This window comes from Nesoenas mayeri (assembly GCF_963082525.1).
Source record: "Nesoenas mayeri genome assembly, chromosome: Z".
NCBI classification, from domain to species: domain Eukaryota; kingdom Metazoa; phylum Chordata; class Aves; order Columbiformes; family Columbidae; genus Nesoenas; species Nesoenas mayeri.
In genome coordinates this window covers 37,070,320-37,084,967 of record NC_137542.1, presented here as the reverse complement: position 1 = coordinate 37,084,967, position 14,648 = coordinate 37,070,320, and the positions used below count along the sequence as shown (strand labels likewise).

Genomic DNA, 14,648 nt, shown 5'->3' with positions numbered 1-14,648 from the left:
CTACTCTCCAGCAGATCAACACTCCCACCCAATTTGGTGTCATCTGCAAACTTACTAAGGGTGCACTCATCTGGATCATTGATAGAGATTAAACAGAACTGGCCCCAATACTGAGCCCTGGGGAACACCACTTGTGACTGGCCTCCAACTAGATTTGGCTCCGTTCACCACAACTCTCTGGGCCTGGCCATCCAGCCAGTTCTTTATCTATCAAAGAGTACACCCATCCAGGCCATGAGCTGCCAGCCTCTCCAGGAGAATGCTGTGGAATATGGTGTCAAAGGCATTACTGAAGTCTAAGTACACAACATCCACAGCCTTTTCCTCATATACTAGGTGGGTCCCCTTGTCATAGAAGGAGATCAGGTTGGTCAAACAGGACCTGGCTTTCGTAAACCCATGTTGACTGGGCCTGCTCATATAGTTGTCTTGTATGTGCCATGTGATGTTACTCAAGATCATCTGCTCCATGACCTTCCCCAGCACTGAGGTCAGACTGACAGGTCTATAGTTCCCCAGGTCCTCCTTCTGGCCCTTCTTATAGATGGGCATCATGTTTGTCAACTGGGACCTTCCCAGTTAGCAAGGATTGCTGATAGATAATGGAAAGAGGCTTAGTGATCAGTTCCGCCAGCTCCCTCAGCACCCTTGGGTGTATTCCATCTGTCCCCATAGACTTGTGGGTGTCCAAGTGGTGTAGCAGGTCACTAACCATTTCCCCGTGGATTATTGGGGCTTAGTTCTGCTCCTCATCCCTGTCTTCTGGCTCAGGGAATTTGGTACCTGCAGCACAACTGGTCTTACTATTTAAGACTGAGGCAAAGAAGGCATTTATATTCTCAGCCTTTCCCTCATCTTCTGTTGCTGTGTTTCCCTCTGTATCTATCAGGGGGTGGAGATTCTCCTTGGCCTTCTTGTTGCTAATGTATTTATAGAAACATTTCTTTTTGCCTTTCACAGTGGTAGCCAGGTTCAGCTCTACTTGGGCTTTGGCCCTTGTAATTTTCTCCCTGAATAACTTCACAAAATTCTTGTATTCCTCTTGAGTAGCCTGCCCCTTCTTCCAAAGGTTATAAATTCTCCTTTTATTCCTAAGTTCCAACCAAAGCTCTCTTTTCAGCCATGCAAGCCTTCTTCCCTGCCAGCTCACCTGCCACTACCTGAGGACAGCCTGCTCCTATATCTCTGAGATTTCTGTATTGAAGAGAGACCAACCTTCTTGCACTCCTTTGTCCATCAGCACTGCTTCCCAAGGGACTCTGTCAACCAGCCTTCTGAGCAGGTGAAAGTCTCCCCTTCAGAAGTCCTAAGTAGCACTTATGCTAACCACCCTTCTAACTTCTCCAAGGATAGTAAACTCAGTCATTTCATGGTCTCTATTTACCAAAGCGACCTCCAACTGACATGTAGCCCATGAGTCCTTCTCTATTTGCAAACAACATGTCCAGTGGGGCTCCTTCCTTAGTTGTTTCACTAACCAGCTGTGCCAGGAAGTTGTCTTCCATGCACTCCAGGAGCCCCCTATAGACTGTTCCTCTCTGCTGTGTTGTATTTCCAGTAGACATCTGGTAGGTTCACATCTGGTTCTCCCATGAGAACAAGAGCTAGAGATTGAGAGACTTCTCCCAGCTGCTTGCAAAAATATTTCATCTGCCTCTTCATCTTGGTTGGGTGGTCTGTAACACACCCTCACCAGGATGTCTGCCTTGTTGCCCTTGATTCTCACCCATAGATACTCAACCCTATCATCACCCTCATCAAACTCCAGACAATCAAAACACTTCCTAGCCTACTGTGCTATCCTACCTCTTCTCTTTCCTTGCCTGTCCCTTCTGAAGAGTTTATAGCCATTTAATGCACCACTCCAGTTGTGAGAGTCATCCTACCATGTTTCTGTGATGGCAAACATATTGTGGTTCTTCTGCCTCACAAGGGCTTCCAGCTTTTCCTGTTTGTTGCCCATGCTGCCTGCATCTGTATAGATGCACTTCAGCCGAGCCATTGATTCCCCTGGGATGGCAGACTGAAGGGCTTCGTTAGCACTACCCTCAGATGCCAGCATGCTGCCCTAGGGTTTGCCTCTGACGCACCTGGTTTCCTCCCCCTCCCACTTCAAATCTAGTTTAAAGCCCTCTCAATAAGTCCTGCTAACTCCTGTGCCAGGATTCTTTTCCACTTTTGAGACAGGTGCGTCCCATTTGTTACTAGCAGGCCAGGTGCCATGTAAGCTGACTCATGATCAAAAAACCCAAAATTCTGCCAGTGACACAAGTCCTGCAGCCAGGTATTTATCTGCTGGGTCTTCCTGTATCTTTCTTCATCATACCCTGCAACTGTGGGGACAGAAGAGAGCACTGCTTGTGCTCCTGATCCCTTGACCAGTCATCCCAAGGCCCTGAAGTTTCTCTTGATCATCTTTAGTTTTCCCTTTTCAGTTTCATCACTGCCTACCTGAAAAATTATTAGTGGGATGTAGTCTGAGGTCATAACCAGGGCAGGAAGTTTCCTTTTTACATCTTTAACCCTGGCCCCAGAGAGGCAGCAGACTTCCCTAAGAAGTCGGTCAGGCCTGCATATAGGACCTTCTCTTCCCTTTAGAAGTGAGTCTCCTACAACCACAACCTGCCTTTTTTCCTTTACGGGAAGTCCAAGCTGTTGTGGCTTTGCTGGTTGAGACTGTTGGATTCCGTTAAGTTTCTCTTCAAACAGTCATCAACAACCCTTACTTTTGCACCTCTTTACCTGTGCTCCCATTAAGAGCTCTCTGTAGTTGCACATTTTCAGTTTAACAGTGAGCACTTCTGTAATAACTTCTGTGCTGAGTCAGAGGAACCATCATGTTATTTCTGAGAATTTGGGCCTTAGGTTTGACAGTGTTAGAAATCTCCTTGTAACCAGTACTGTTTGCAGCTTTCATCAAGTCTTTAAACTTTTCTATGCCTTGGTTCTTCATTGCATTTACAGTGACATTTTTCGTATGTCCCTTGCAAAGGAGTGCAAGTTACATACAGAACAGAGTGCACATTATTTACGTGACAGGATTTAGTTGCAATGCTTGGTTTATAGAAAAACAACATAAAATTTAGCAAAAAAAAAAAAAAAAACCCTGAAGTTTGATGGTACATGTTTGTTTCCCAGATTCAGGATAAAATCTTCATATTGCAATTCAGCTAGTCCAAGATGTGGAGTAGGAATCAGAATCTGTCGCATTAAATTCTTTGTTTCTTTCACAAGACCAGCCTCCCATATTCTTAAGAAGCAAATTTGTTGACAGTTTTTACTGGTTACTAGCACCATTCATTTTATAGCAGGACAAGAGGTCCTTCAGAAGTAAAATACTTACCAGGCTGTGCATGCAACCACAAGACTATTTGAAAGTTGGGTCCTGGAGGTTTTGAAGTCCTGAAGAAAGCATCTTACAGAATTAGAAAGATGGCTGAATTCTGAAAGACTCTCTATGAGGCTTGTTTTGTACAGGAGAACTAAGATTCTAGACATTTCTTGGTAGAAGGGTGTTTTGTGCTACAAGCTGGGGCAGTGAGGAATAATGGCAGCCCTACCTGTAGTGGAACCAGAACCTGTCTGAGCAGTGAATTTTTAAATGTCTGGTTTCCATGTTTTGCAGGCACTGCTGAATTTAGCAGAACGTCTGGGAGAAGCCAAACCACGAGGATTAACAAAGGCAGACATTGAACAGCTTCCATCCTACAGGTTCAATCCAAACAACCACCAGTCAGAACAGACATTGTGAGTACATTGGTCTTTTTTAAAGGTCCATAATTTAGGTGGCTATATTTCCATTTGTTTAACTTGCAGCTTTAGCTACACTAGAAGGGCTTTAAAAGCAGTCATGTCAGCAAACAGTTTAATTTTCTTTTTTTTTCCTGTATTGTTTTCCAGATCGCATACTATTTATCCTTACTCTAAAATCTCTATTCAGCCTGACATCATTCAGCTATGTTTCAGTTTAGTTCCCCAGCATTAAAAAAAATAAAATGAAAGAAAGGTGTTCTAGGTTTAATTCAGCATGCTAGACATTTAAGTGACATTGTCAACTTGGAATTTAGCCTGTGTAAAAATACCTTCATGTGTTGATGTTTCAAGTGCTCCTGATAGAGCTTTGTCAGTGTTTTAAGAGTCCATCTTCTTATTTTTAAAATCCATTAACTTACTATGTTTGAAATATCCTTGTAAACCAAATGGAAAGGTACTTAAAGTAGTACCAAATGCTTTCCAATGTTTGAACATCAGAGTAAGGATTTTTCTCTGACATTCCAGTTTCAGTGACCCTCAGTGTGACTTACTGGTATCAGTAGGGAGTAAACTTTATAGATCATTATCTCCAATGTACTGAATTTTGATTAAACATCAGTTCTATTTGTTGGGTCTGTGAACTCCTGTGAGCAGGACCACTTGCTTTGTGATTTAAAACACAGGAAGAAAAAAAACATCAAACATAACCTGAAACGAAACAAACGCTAAAACAAAAACACAAAAGCAATTCTCAGTTTACGTTGTCACACTCCACACCTTCAATGACAGATAATTGGAGCTACCCAAGGAGTAAATGGTCTACCATGTTGTAGCCATATCTATAAATTTTGTATGGAATATGTATTTGTGGTTCTTACAGCAGATACATTTGAATTTTGTTTTCTGTTTTTAGGTGTGTGGTATGCATGTGTGATTTTGAGTCAAGGCAGCTACTTAGAGTCTTACCCTGTAACCACGAGTTCCATGCCAAGTGTGTCGATAAATGGCTGAAGGTAAACAAACAAAAAAAACCCCACACTGACTTGTATGGAATTCATGTAGATTGGGGGGAAGTGGTTTGTTTTTCCACTTCATTTCATCATGTTTCACATTTCTAATACTTAGGCCAGAAATGCCAACAGAGTGAAAGCACTTCTTACTTAAGATATTTTTGTATCAATTTATGAAGGATGTTTCTTTATAGCCTGGCACAAGGAAAAATGAATATGAAGAGAATTATTGTCACTGACAGATTTTACTGTGTTTCCCATTTGCACAAAACAATGACTGTGAATTCAAGTAATATGTGAAATTAAAGAAAACTTGAAAACAAAAAAGTAACATAATGATATAGGAAGTATGAATTAGAGTTTCTGTGATGATGGTGGCTTTAACTATTTTCCATATCCTGCATAGCAAGAGTGAATACTGATACCTTCCTTCTCCACTTTCCTATTAATGTTAGATTCTGAGGCAAAAGTGTTATGTAGGTACATATATCTGTATGCATGTATACATATATATACATATATATATATATATATAAATGTAATATATACAAATAGAAATAATAGTTTTACAAAAATCATGATAGACCGTTCTGAGACAATCTGACCAGAAAAGAAAGGAACTAGAATCAGGACAGCCCAGTAAGGGGACAGAGAAAATAGCAGCAGTATAGAATGTGTGAAGAACAGGAAATACAGGTAAGTTGGTGATGATACATAGATTTCTCTACAAGGTGCACTAGCCAGATCTACTGCCAACAAGGTCTTGATCCCCATCTTGCCTTGCCTTTTTTCAGTATTTTGTTCTGTTCTTCTTTAGTTTAATCTGTGTATAATCTGTTGTGTAGAACATTGGAAACTATGTTATGACCATGATCCTATGTTACAACAGGATACAGTCCCTAGAGAATTACAGGTGATGTTGTTTCAAAAAAAAGAAAGGAAAACTCCTTGCCCTTAGGGCTTCATAGAAGCAAGAAAGTGCAGTCCTTAGGCATAGACTAAAATAGTCAGTGCAGAGAATGAAAAAAATCAAGTTTATATTGGCAGCATTCTTTTGGCTAGCAAGATATCAAGAATAATGAGAACAATTTTAAAAACTTGGACAGGAAGTTGCTCTTGAGCTATAGTACCCACAGAAGTCTAAGGCTTCTACAAAATACAAGGCCAGCGTAAAAAATGTTTCCACAACAGTGGTCATAAGTTTCAGTAGAACTGATCTTTCAGTATCTGAATCCATGAACGTACTTGAGAATCAGCAAAAGAAATGTAAACACCTAGTTGTTTTATTGTCAGATTAAAAAGCTATGTACACACTCCCCCTGCCCCAATATTATCAATATGTCTATGCTAGATGTATGCTGCTTTGTTCATTAACTGCAAGTTAAGAGTGGAGTATATACATTCAAGTGGTATTCTCCAGTGTCCCCTTACTCCTCTCAAGGACTGTTCGCGCTAGATTTATTAAGTCGTTTTATTGCATGAAACTTCTTAAGTTATTTGTGGTGTGGACAGAGTATCCAAGGGTAGTATTCACTCCATTTTATGAAAAAGAACTAAGATCATTTGACACAGCCTGTGAGATAGTGGAAGCCATAGGTCTATATATGTTAAATTGATTATATAGATTTTTTAAAAGACAGTTCTTTCCAGGCTATTAATGCAAAAAAATATACCTCTGATTCATAGAGCCCCTGATCTGCAGATTGCTGGAAGTTAGAAGAACATGTCAGGGAAGTATCATGCATGCTTGTCCTGTTTTTATGCTCTTTCTTACCTGCCGTCGGTGTCAAGAGTCAGACAAGTATGTTGAATCAAGCTTTTGGGGGAGTCAGTGTGGCAGTTCTAAAGTTAGATTCAGTATTTTCAACTGGTAATGAACTGGCAGAACAGAAAAGTGAAAAAAGCAGATTTAGTTTAGTCTTTATTTTTATAATCATAGATGTACTGTAGTAGTGGTGAAATAGCTTTTTTTCTGGTGTTCCTGTCCCAGCTTATAATAGAAACTATGTATTTTCTAATCGATCTTCACATGTGGTGTTTTCTGAACGTTGTCTTATCATAGAAAAACCCCATGAACATAAGAGTGTCAGCTACATGGGAGAATGAGGTGAAAGATATGCAGTCTGAACCTAAAGGGGGTGTAGTTATATCCACCTGAAACTGTTTGTATTGACATCGTGTATTCAGAGCTGGATGCAAAATAAGCTAGACAAGGTTAAAGCATTGCAGTGTAGGATTCCTAAGGCAGCGTATTTACAGCACGTGGGTTTAGTTGCACTGGTACGGAGATGGTGTTTGGAAATAAAGATTATTTCACTTTGCAAATATAAGAAATAACCTGTAACACCACTCTGTTTTAGTTACAGCCTCTGTGTAAACTTGTTAACAGTTAAAACAGCAAACATCTGGAAGTGAAGATAATTGACAGATATCTTGTGCTATAGCTTTGCATCTGTCCATTCATTTATATATTTGACAACTTGTTTTGTATGTTGATAGTGTTAATTATGTCCACATCCACTTAATTCACATCATCCAGCTGACATCAAGTTGATAAATTCTGCAAGGGAAGGTAAAAATTGTAGCTTTCAGTACTTGTAACTTTTTTTCCACAAACTAGGGAAAAACAAACAAACAAACAAACTAAAACCAATATTTTGTCCTCTTGCTTTTGTGAAGAAGGTATTTGCTATCTAGGAATATTTCTAGAACTAGTTCTGGAACTGTGGAGTTATGTTGATTCTTCTAAGTTTCACCATGTTGTTAGTGAAAGATGTAAATAAGAGTTCAGAGATCCAATCTGATTCTTTTAAAAAAATCTTTATTCCATTGCCTGTTGGTGATGATAGAGAAAAAAAAAAAGTATCTAAGAAAGTTTTGTGTCTTGTCTATGCATGAAAGTTTTGATCTGCCCTGCCTCTATAATGCTATGTACAGTATCACTCACTGTGAGCAAGTGAGAAGGAATGTTTGTTTAGTGCATTAGGTTGCCAACTTCAATTTATACTTCACTGTTTAAGCAAGGTTAAAGACTTGTGAGAGAAGATGTAATAGAGTGGAGGAAACAGAATTAGTGGGGAGGTTATTCTTTTGCTTTTCATAGTATTGTTAACTCTCATATTTCACATTTTTTTGTTATTTCTTAATATCCTAAGTCTTTTGTTCAAATATGAATACATGAGAAATCTCTTCTTTTGTAAAGTAAGTATTAGTTATCATTCCAAAGGACAGCTTGAAAACATGACCTGTCTTCCCCTGAGGTGACGATAATAGGGAAAACTGTTCTGATAGGAAATGATGTATTATATATGAGAAAAATTGTAACTATAGTTTAACTTTGTTCTGACTAATACCAGAGTTTTAAAGGATTCTAGTAGATCCTAAAAGATCTATTTTTCTAAATGCAGTTTACTTGAGCTATGAATTTCTATAAAATATAAAAAAAGAAATTGGTTAGTTCATTGAACATACAGCACTCTATAGTACAGAAAGTTTTCTTGAATTAGTGGATAGTTAGAAGGTCAATTTTACGATATTATGTCTCTCTTATTCGTCTTTTTGCACCAAGGAGTCACATTAAATGCCAGAAAGGGAGAATGAATTTCATGAAAAGCACAAGAATGCAACTAAATTTAAAACCAAATGTTCATACAGGATCTTGAAGAGTTGCCTAAAAATCAGTGTTGCAGTATCTATGAGTATTCATTTTATCCTGGCACAGTGGATGTATTTCTGCAATTCCAATCAAAAAATTATTCCCACTGAATGCTGTGATTCATGATACAGATGGTGGATACCTCATTATTTATATAAGCAAATACCTCTTGTTTCATTAAACCATTGAATTTTGAAGGACATGTCTTATTACTTTAAAAATCATATTATCAGATTGGTGCAAAAGTAATTACAGTTCCAGACCATGAATTTTAAATCATTATGGCTAGGCTTTATTAATCAAAATAGGAACCCTTACAATGAACAAATTTTTGCAAACAAGAAATAAGTTTGTTTATTCCTGTAGTGTAAACATCTGTGCTTCAGGATTTGATGAGCTCTCAGAAAGCATTTTCTGCATCCTGCTGGTCGTGCAAGTGTTTTCCCTGCAAAAAGTTGCCAAGATGCTTCAAGCAGTGGTGGTTGGTTGGCAAGAGATCAGGTGATATAGCAGATGAGGCAAAACTTCATAGCCCAATTCAACTTTTGAAGCACTGGTTGTGTGACGTGTGGTTGAGCATTCTCTTTGAGAAGAATTGGACCCTTTCTGTTGACCAATGCCAGCTGCAGACGTTGTAGTTTTCGGTGCATCTCACAGAATCACAGAATCAACTGGGTTGGAAAAGACCTCAGAGATCATCAAGTCCAAGCCTTGATCCAACTCCACTCCATTTACTAGATCATGGCACTAAGTGCCATGTCCAATCTCAGTTTAAAAACCTCCAGGGACGGTGAGTCCACCACCTCTGTGGGCAGGCCATTCCAATGCCTGACCACTCTCTCTGGAAAGAATTTCTTTCTAATATCCAGCCTAAATTTCCCCTGGCAGAGTTTAAGCCCATGCCCCCCTGTCCTATTGCTGACTGCCTGGGAGAAGAGACCAGTCCCCACTTGGCTATAACTTCCCTTCAGGTAGTTATAGAGAGTGATGAGGTCACCTCTAAGCCTCCTCTTCTCCAGACTAAACAGCCCCAGCTCCCTCAGTCTCTCCCCATAGGTCTTGTGCTCAAGTTCCTTCACCAGTCTTGTTGCTCTTCTCTGAGCCCGCTCCAGCACTTCAATGTCTTTCCTGAACTGAGGGGCCCAGAACTGAACACAATACTCCAGGTATGGCCTCACCAGTGCAGAGTATAGGGGAAGGATCACTTCCCTTGTCCTGCTGACCATGCTATTTTTGATAGAGGACAGGATACCATTGGCCTTCTTGGCCACCTGGGCACACTGCACTGTTGGCTCATGTTGAGCTTCCTGTCAATCAGTACCCCCAGGTCCCTTTCTGTCTGACTGCTCTCCAGCCACTCTGTGCCCAGCCTGTAGCACTGCAGGGGGTTGCTGTGGCCAAAGTGCAGGACCCAGCACTTTGCCTTGTTGAACTTCATCCCATTGGGATCAGCCCATTTTTCCAGTCTATCCAGATCCCTCGGCAGAGCCCTCTTGCCTTCCAGCAGGTTGACACTCCCTCCCAGTTTGATGTCATCAGCAAATTTGCTGATGATGGTCTCAATCCCCTCATCTAAATCATCAATAAAGATGTTAAACAGGACTGGACCCAACAGTGACCCCTGGGGGACACCACTAGTGACTGGCTGCCAGCTAGATGCAGCCCCATTCACCAGCACTCTCTGGGCCCGGCCCTCCAGCCAGTTCTTAACTCAGCAGAGAGTGCACTTGTCCAAGCCATGGGCTACCAACTTTTGCAGGAGTATATTATGGGAGACAGTGTCAAAGGCCTTGCTGAAGTCTAGATAGACCACGTCTACAGCTTTCCCCTCATCCACCAGGTGGGTCACCTGATCATAAAAGGAGATCAGGTTGGTCAGACAGGACCTGCCCCTCCTAAACCCTTGCTGGCTGGATCTGATCCCTTGTCCATCCTGAAGGTGCTGTGTGATTGCATTCAGGATGATCTGCTCCATAACCCTGTCAGACACCGAGATCAGGCTGACAGGCCTATAGTTGCCAGGGTCAGCTTTGCAGCCCTTTTTGTGGATTGGGGTAACATTCGCCAATTTCCAATCATATGGGACCTCCTCAGTGAGCCAGCACTGTTGGAAGATGATGGAGAGCGGCTTGGCGAGCTCTTCTGCTAGCGCCCTCATCACCCTAGGATGGATCCTATCTGGTCCCATAGACTTGTAAGGATCCAGATGGCTCAGTAAGTCACCAACTGTTTCCTCCTGGAATACAAGGGGGCTATTTGGCTTCCTATCTCTGTTAACCACCTCCAGAGGCCAGTTGTCCTGAGGGCCACCTCTCTTGCTGGTAAAAACTGAGGCAAAGTAGGTATTAGTACCTCAGCTTTCTCCTCATCTTTGTTAACTCTATTTCCCTCAAAGTCCAACAGAGAACGAAGGTTTTCCTTGCCCCTCCTTTTGTTATTAACATATTTAAAGAAGGACTTTTTATTATCCCTGACAGAATTGGCCAAATTAACTTCAAATTGCACTTTTGTTTCCATGATTTTTTTTCTGCATGGTCTAGCTATTTTCATAAATTCTTCATAAGAAGCCAGACCTTTTTTTCCACAGTCGGTAAACTTTCTTTTTATTTCTGATTTCCTTCAGAATCTCCCTGTTCAGCCAAGCCGTTTCTCTTCCCCGCCGGCTAGCCTTTTGGCACACTGGTATAGCCTGTTCCTGTGCACTCAAAACCTCCCGCTTGAAGCATGTCCAACCCTCCTGGGCACCCTTGTTTTTAAGAATTGTTTCCCAGGGTATGCTCTGAATAGGCAAAAATCTGCCCTCCGGAAGTCCATTGTAGAGGTTTTATTAATGGCTCTCCTTGCATCCCTGAGTATTGAAAATTCTATTATTTCATGGTCGCTATGCCCCAGGTGTCCTCCAACCACTACATCTCGCACCAGCCCTTCTCTGTTTGTAAACAGTAGGTCTTGCGGGGTCTTACCCCTGGTAGCCTCATTTACCAGCTGATGAAGGAAATTGTCCTCTATACACTCTAGGAAATTCCTAGACTGACTCTTCTGTGCAGTATTGAGCTCTCAGCAGATACCCGGCAGGTTAAAGTCACCCACAAGAACAAGGACTGTCAATTTTGAGACATCTGCCATCTGCTTGTAGAATAATTAATCTCCTTCATCATCCTGGTTGGGCGATCTATAACAGACACCCACAAGAATGTCAGTCTTGTTGGACTTCCCCCTGATTCTGGTCCACAGACACTCAACTGTGTCACTGCTGCCCTCAAGTTCAACAGAGTCAAGAGACTCTCTAACATATAAAGCCACCCCTCCACCTCTCTTACCCTGCCTGTCTTTTATGAAGAGTTTGTAACCACACATAGCAGCACTCCAGTCATATTAGTCATCCCACCATGTTTCTGTGATGGCAACTATGTCATAGCTTTCCTGCTGCATGATGGCTTCCAGCTCCTCTTGTTTGTTGCCCATACTGCGTGCATTAGTGTACATGCACTTCAAGTGGACTGCTGATTTCACTCTTAATTCAGGCTTTCCATCCTTAGGCTGATCTTTGGAGAACCCAGTTTCAATTCTCTCCCCCTTCAAACCTAGTTTAAAGCCCTCCTGATCAGCCCTGCCAGCTTATGGGCTATAGTCCCCTTGCTCTTCCTAGAAGGATGAAGCCCATCTGATTTGAGGAGACTAGGTAGCATGGAGTTTGCCCCATGGTCAAAAAACCCAAAATTTTTATGCTGACACCAATCCTTTAGCCACCTGTTAATGAGATGGGCTTTTCTACTCCTCTCTTTATTTAGCTCCTCATCTACCTCAGATAGCACAGGAACTGAGGCAAATATCACCTCTGCTCCTGTCCCATGAACTGACTGACCCAGTGCTTTAAAGTCTTTAATTGTCTTGGTACTTCTTCTATTCATGTCCTCACTGCCAGCTTGGACTACTAACAGGGGATAATAGTCTGAGGGCTGAATTATCTCAGGAAGTCTTCTATTAATGTTCCTCACCAAGGCCCCAGGAAGGCAGCAGACCTCCCTGTGGGATGGCTCTGGGCAACATATAGGGCCTTCTGTTCCCCTCAGAAGGGAGTCGCCAACTACAACCACCCTTCTTTGGTTTTTTCTTATAGCTGCAGTTGTAATCCTTTTTGTAGATGAGGTCCATCCAGGAGGCTCTCCAGGCAGATCTTCTTGGCTGTTTTCTGCCTGATTTTCTGGGTCCAGGGCCTTGTATCTATTTGTTAAGGGCACCAAGGGTGGTGATGGGGTTGGAGAGAGGGTTCTTTTACTTCTCCGATCAGGGACCTGTTTCCATTCCACCCCATCAATTAGGTCTGCTCTATCTACCTTATGGCAGGAGGGACAGGACTTCGCCATCTCCGGTTGCACACCCTTAGGAGTCATGCTTCTCAGATGGAATGGTTTCACCAGGATTCAGAAAGCTGTAGTCGATCAGATCAGCAGCAGACCACCAAGCAGTGACCATGACCTTATTTTAGTGCAAGTTTGGCTTTGGGAAGTGCTTTGGAGATTCTGCTCAGTTCAGCCACTGAGCTGGTCATCACCAGTTGTCATATAAAGTCCACTTTTCATTGCACATCACAATCTGAACAAGAAATGGTTCTTTGTTGTTCTGTAAAAGAAGAGGAGACAACACTTCAAAACGGTGATTCATTTGATTTTCAGTCAGCTCATGAGGCACCCAGTTTTTTAGGCTTTTTCACCTTGCCAATTTCTTTCAAATGCCAAACAACCATAGAATGGTCAACGTTGAGTTCTTTGACAACTTCTTGTGTAGTTGCAGTATCAGCATCAGTATCAGTAGTTGCAGAGCATCAGCTTCGATGATTGCTCTCAGTAGGTCATTGTCAACTTCCAATGGCCAGACACTACACTCCTCATCCTCAGGGCTCTTGACTCCTTTATGAAACTTCTTGAACCACCACTGCACTGTAGGTTTGTTAGCAGTTCCTGGGCCAAATGCATTGTTGATGTTGCAAATTGTCTCCACTGCTTCACCACTCATTTTGAATTCAAATAAGAAAATCACTCTAATTTGCTTTTTATCTAACATCATTTCCATAGCCTAAAATAAATATAAAGTAAACAGCAAGTTATACGTCATTATTTTAATGTGTTTTTTGTCGTTGTTGTTAATGTATAACATAACCACATTTATTTAAGAATGTATTCCAGTATCAAACAGCAAATTTCAACAATGCAAGAACTGCAATTACTTTTGCACCAACTTAATAGCTGAATTGTACTTAGAATAATGCAAATACAAAGTAGAGACCAAGTAATGGCATTGTCTTCAAGTAATTTCAGAACTGTTAGTGAAAGAGTAATAAATACATTTTGGATTGGTTCTTCAATCCATGCTTTACAAAAACCAAAGTGATAATAACCATGATATAAACTATAAACCAGTAATGACAGTAGTAATCGATAGAAAAAATATGCCCTCGTTTTAGCTTGCATTACTAGATAATGTTTTTCAGTAATTACATGTTCATTTCATTGGCATTTATTGTTTGAATTTGAAATTCATGACAATGATTTCTGAATTCTGTCCTGCAGAACCACATTTTTTGATGCTCTAACTTGTCTTTTCATTTAAAAAACTGGCTACCTTAGAAAAACTTGGAGTTGACAGTGCTTGATCCTGCAGTTTTGGTAATCATGAAATACAGAATTTGTGGCAAGGAATCCAGAGTTATTTTCACTCTCTTCTTTTCAAAGGAAATGTTTTATCATAATTGGTTTTGGTTTGGGATTTTTCTCATCATTTGCTAAAATGAAATTAGCCTTTTTATGAAAAGGGGGATGAGAAGACAGAAATACTTTCCCAGTAGTTTAAGAAATGTTACTTCTTATATTTTCAAGGAAGCTATAAAAGTAGAAGAATCACAGGACATCTTTTCAGTGATTGCTTTGCTGAAGGACTGAATTTAGACCTGCCTTATCTGTGTTAATACCTTTTTTCTCAGGTCGTCTTATGTCTGTCTTTTTTTTTTTTTCCTTTTTTTCCTCTCTTTACTAAAGCCTCTTCCCTTTCTCACTGGTCCGCTTTCAGCTTTGACCAAATCTGTGTGACTGGTTTCTAGTCTGGTTTGAGAGGATTTCTTTGCAGCACACAGTACAGCTTCTTAGTTGCCTCCATGTGATTGCAATGGACTATAACTATGAATTTGCATTAATAAAACCACCATCACTTAGATAAAGCCTAGTTTGCTGTTT

The 14,648-nt window shown here is 41.0% G+C and overlaps 1 protein-coding gene across 3 annotated transcripts in view; it reads left to right on the top strand.

Moving 5' to 3' along the window:
* RNF38 (ring finger protein 38) overlaps nt 1–14,648 on the top strand; it is a 122,154-nt gene that overhangs the window by 103,964 nt on the left and 3,542 nt on the right. For all 3 annotated transcript variants that reach the window (XR_013923555.1, XM_080363168.1, XM_080363169.1), the window contains exons 10-11: nt 3,626–3,747; nt 4,667–4,766. Coding sequence is in view for 2 of the 3 variants with exons in the window: in XM_080363168.1 (XP_080219294.1) it covers nt 3,626–3,747; nt 4,667–4,766 (222 nt within the window). In the remaining variant the exon portion in view is untranslated. The remainder of the gene's footprint in view (nt 1–3,625; nt 3,748–4,666; nt 4,767–14,648) is intronic.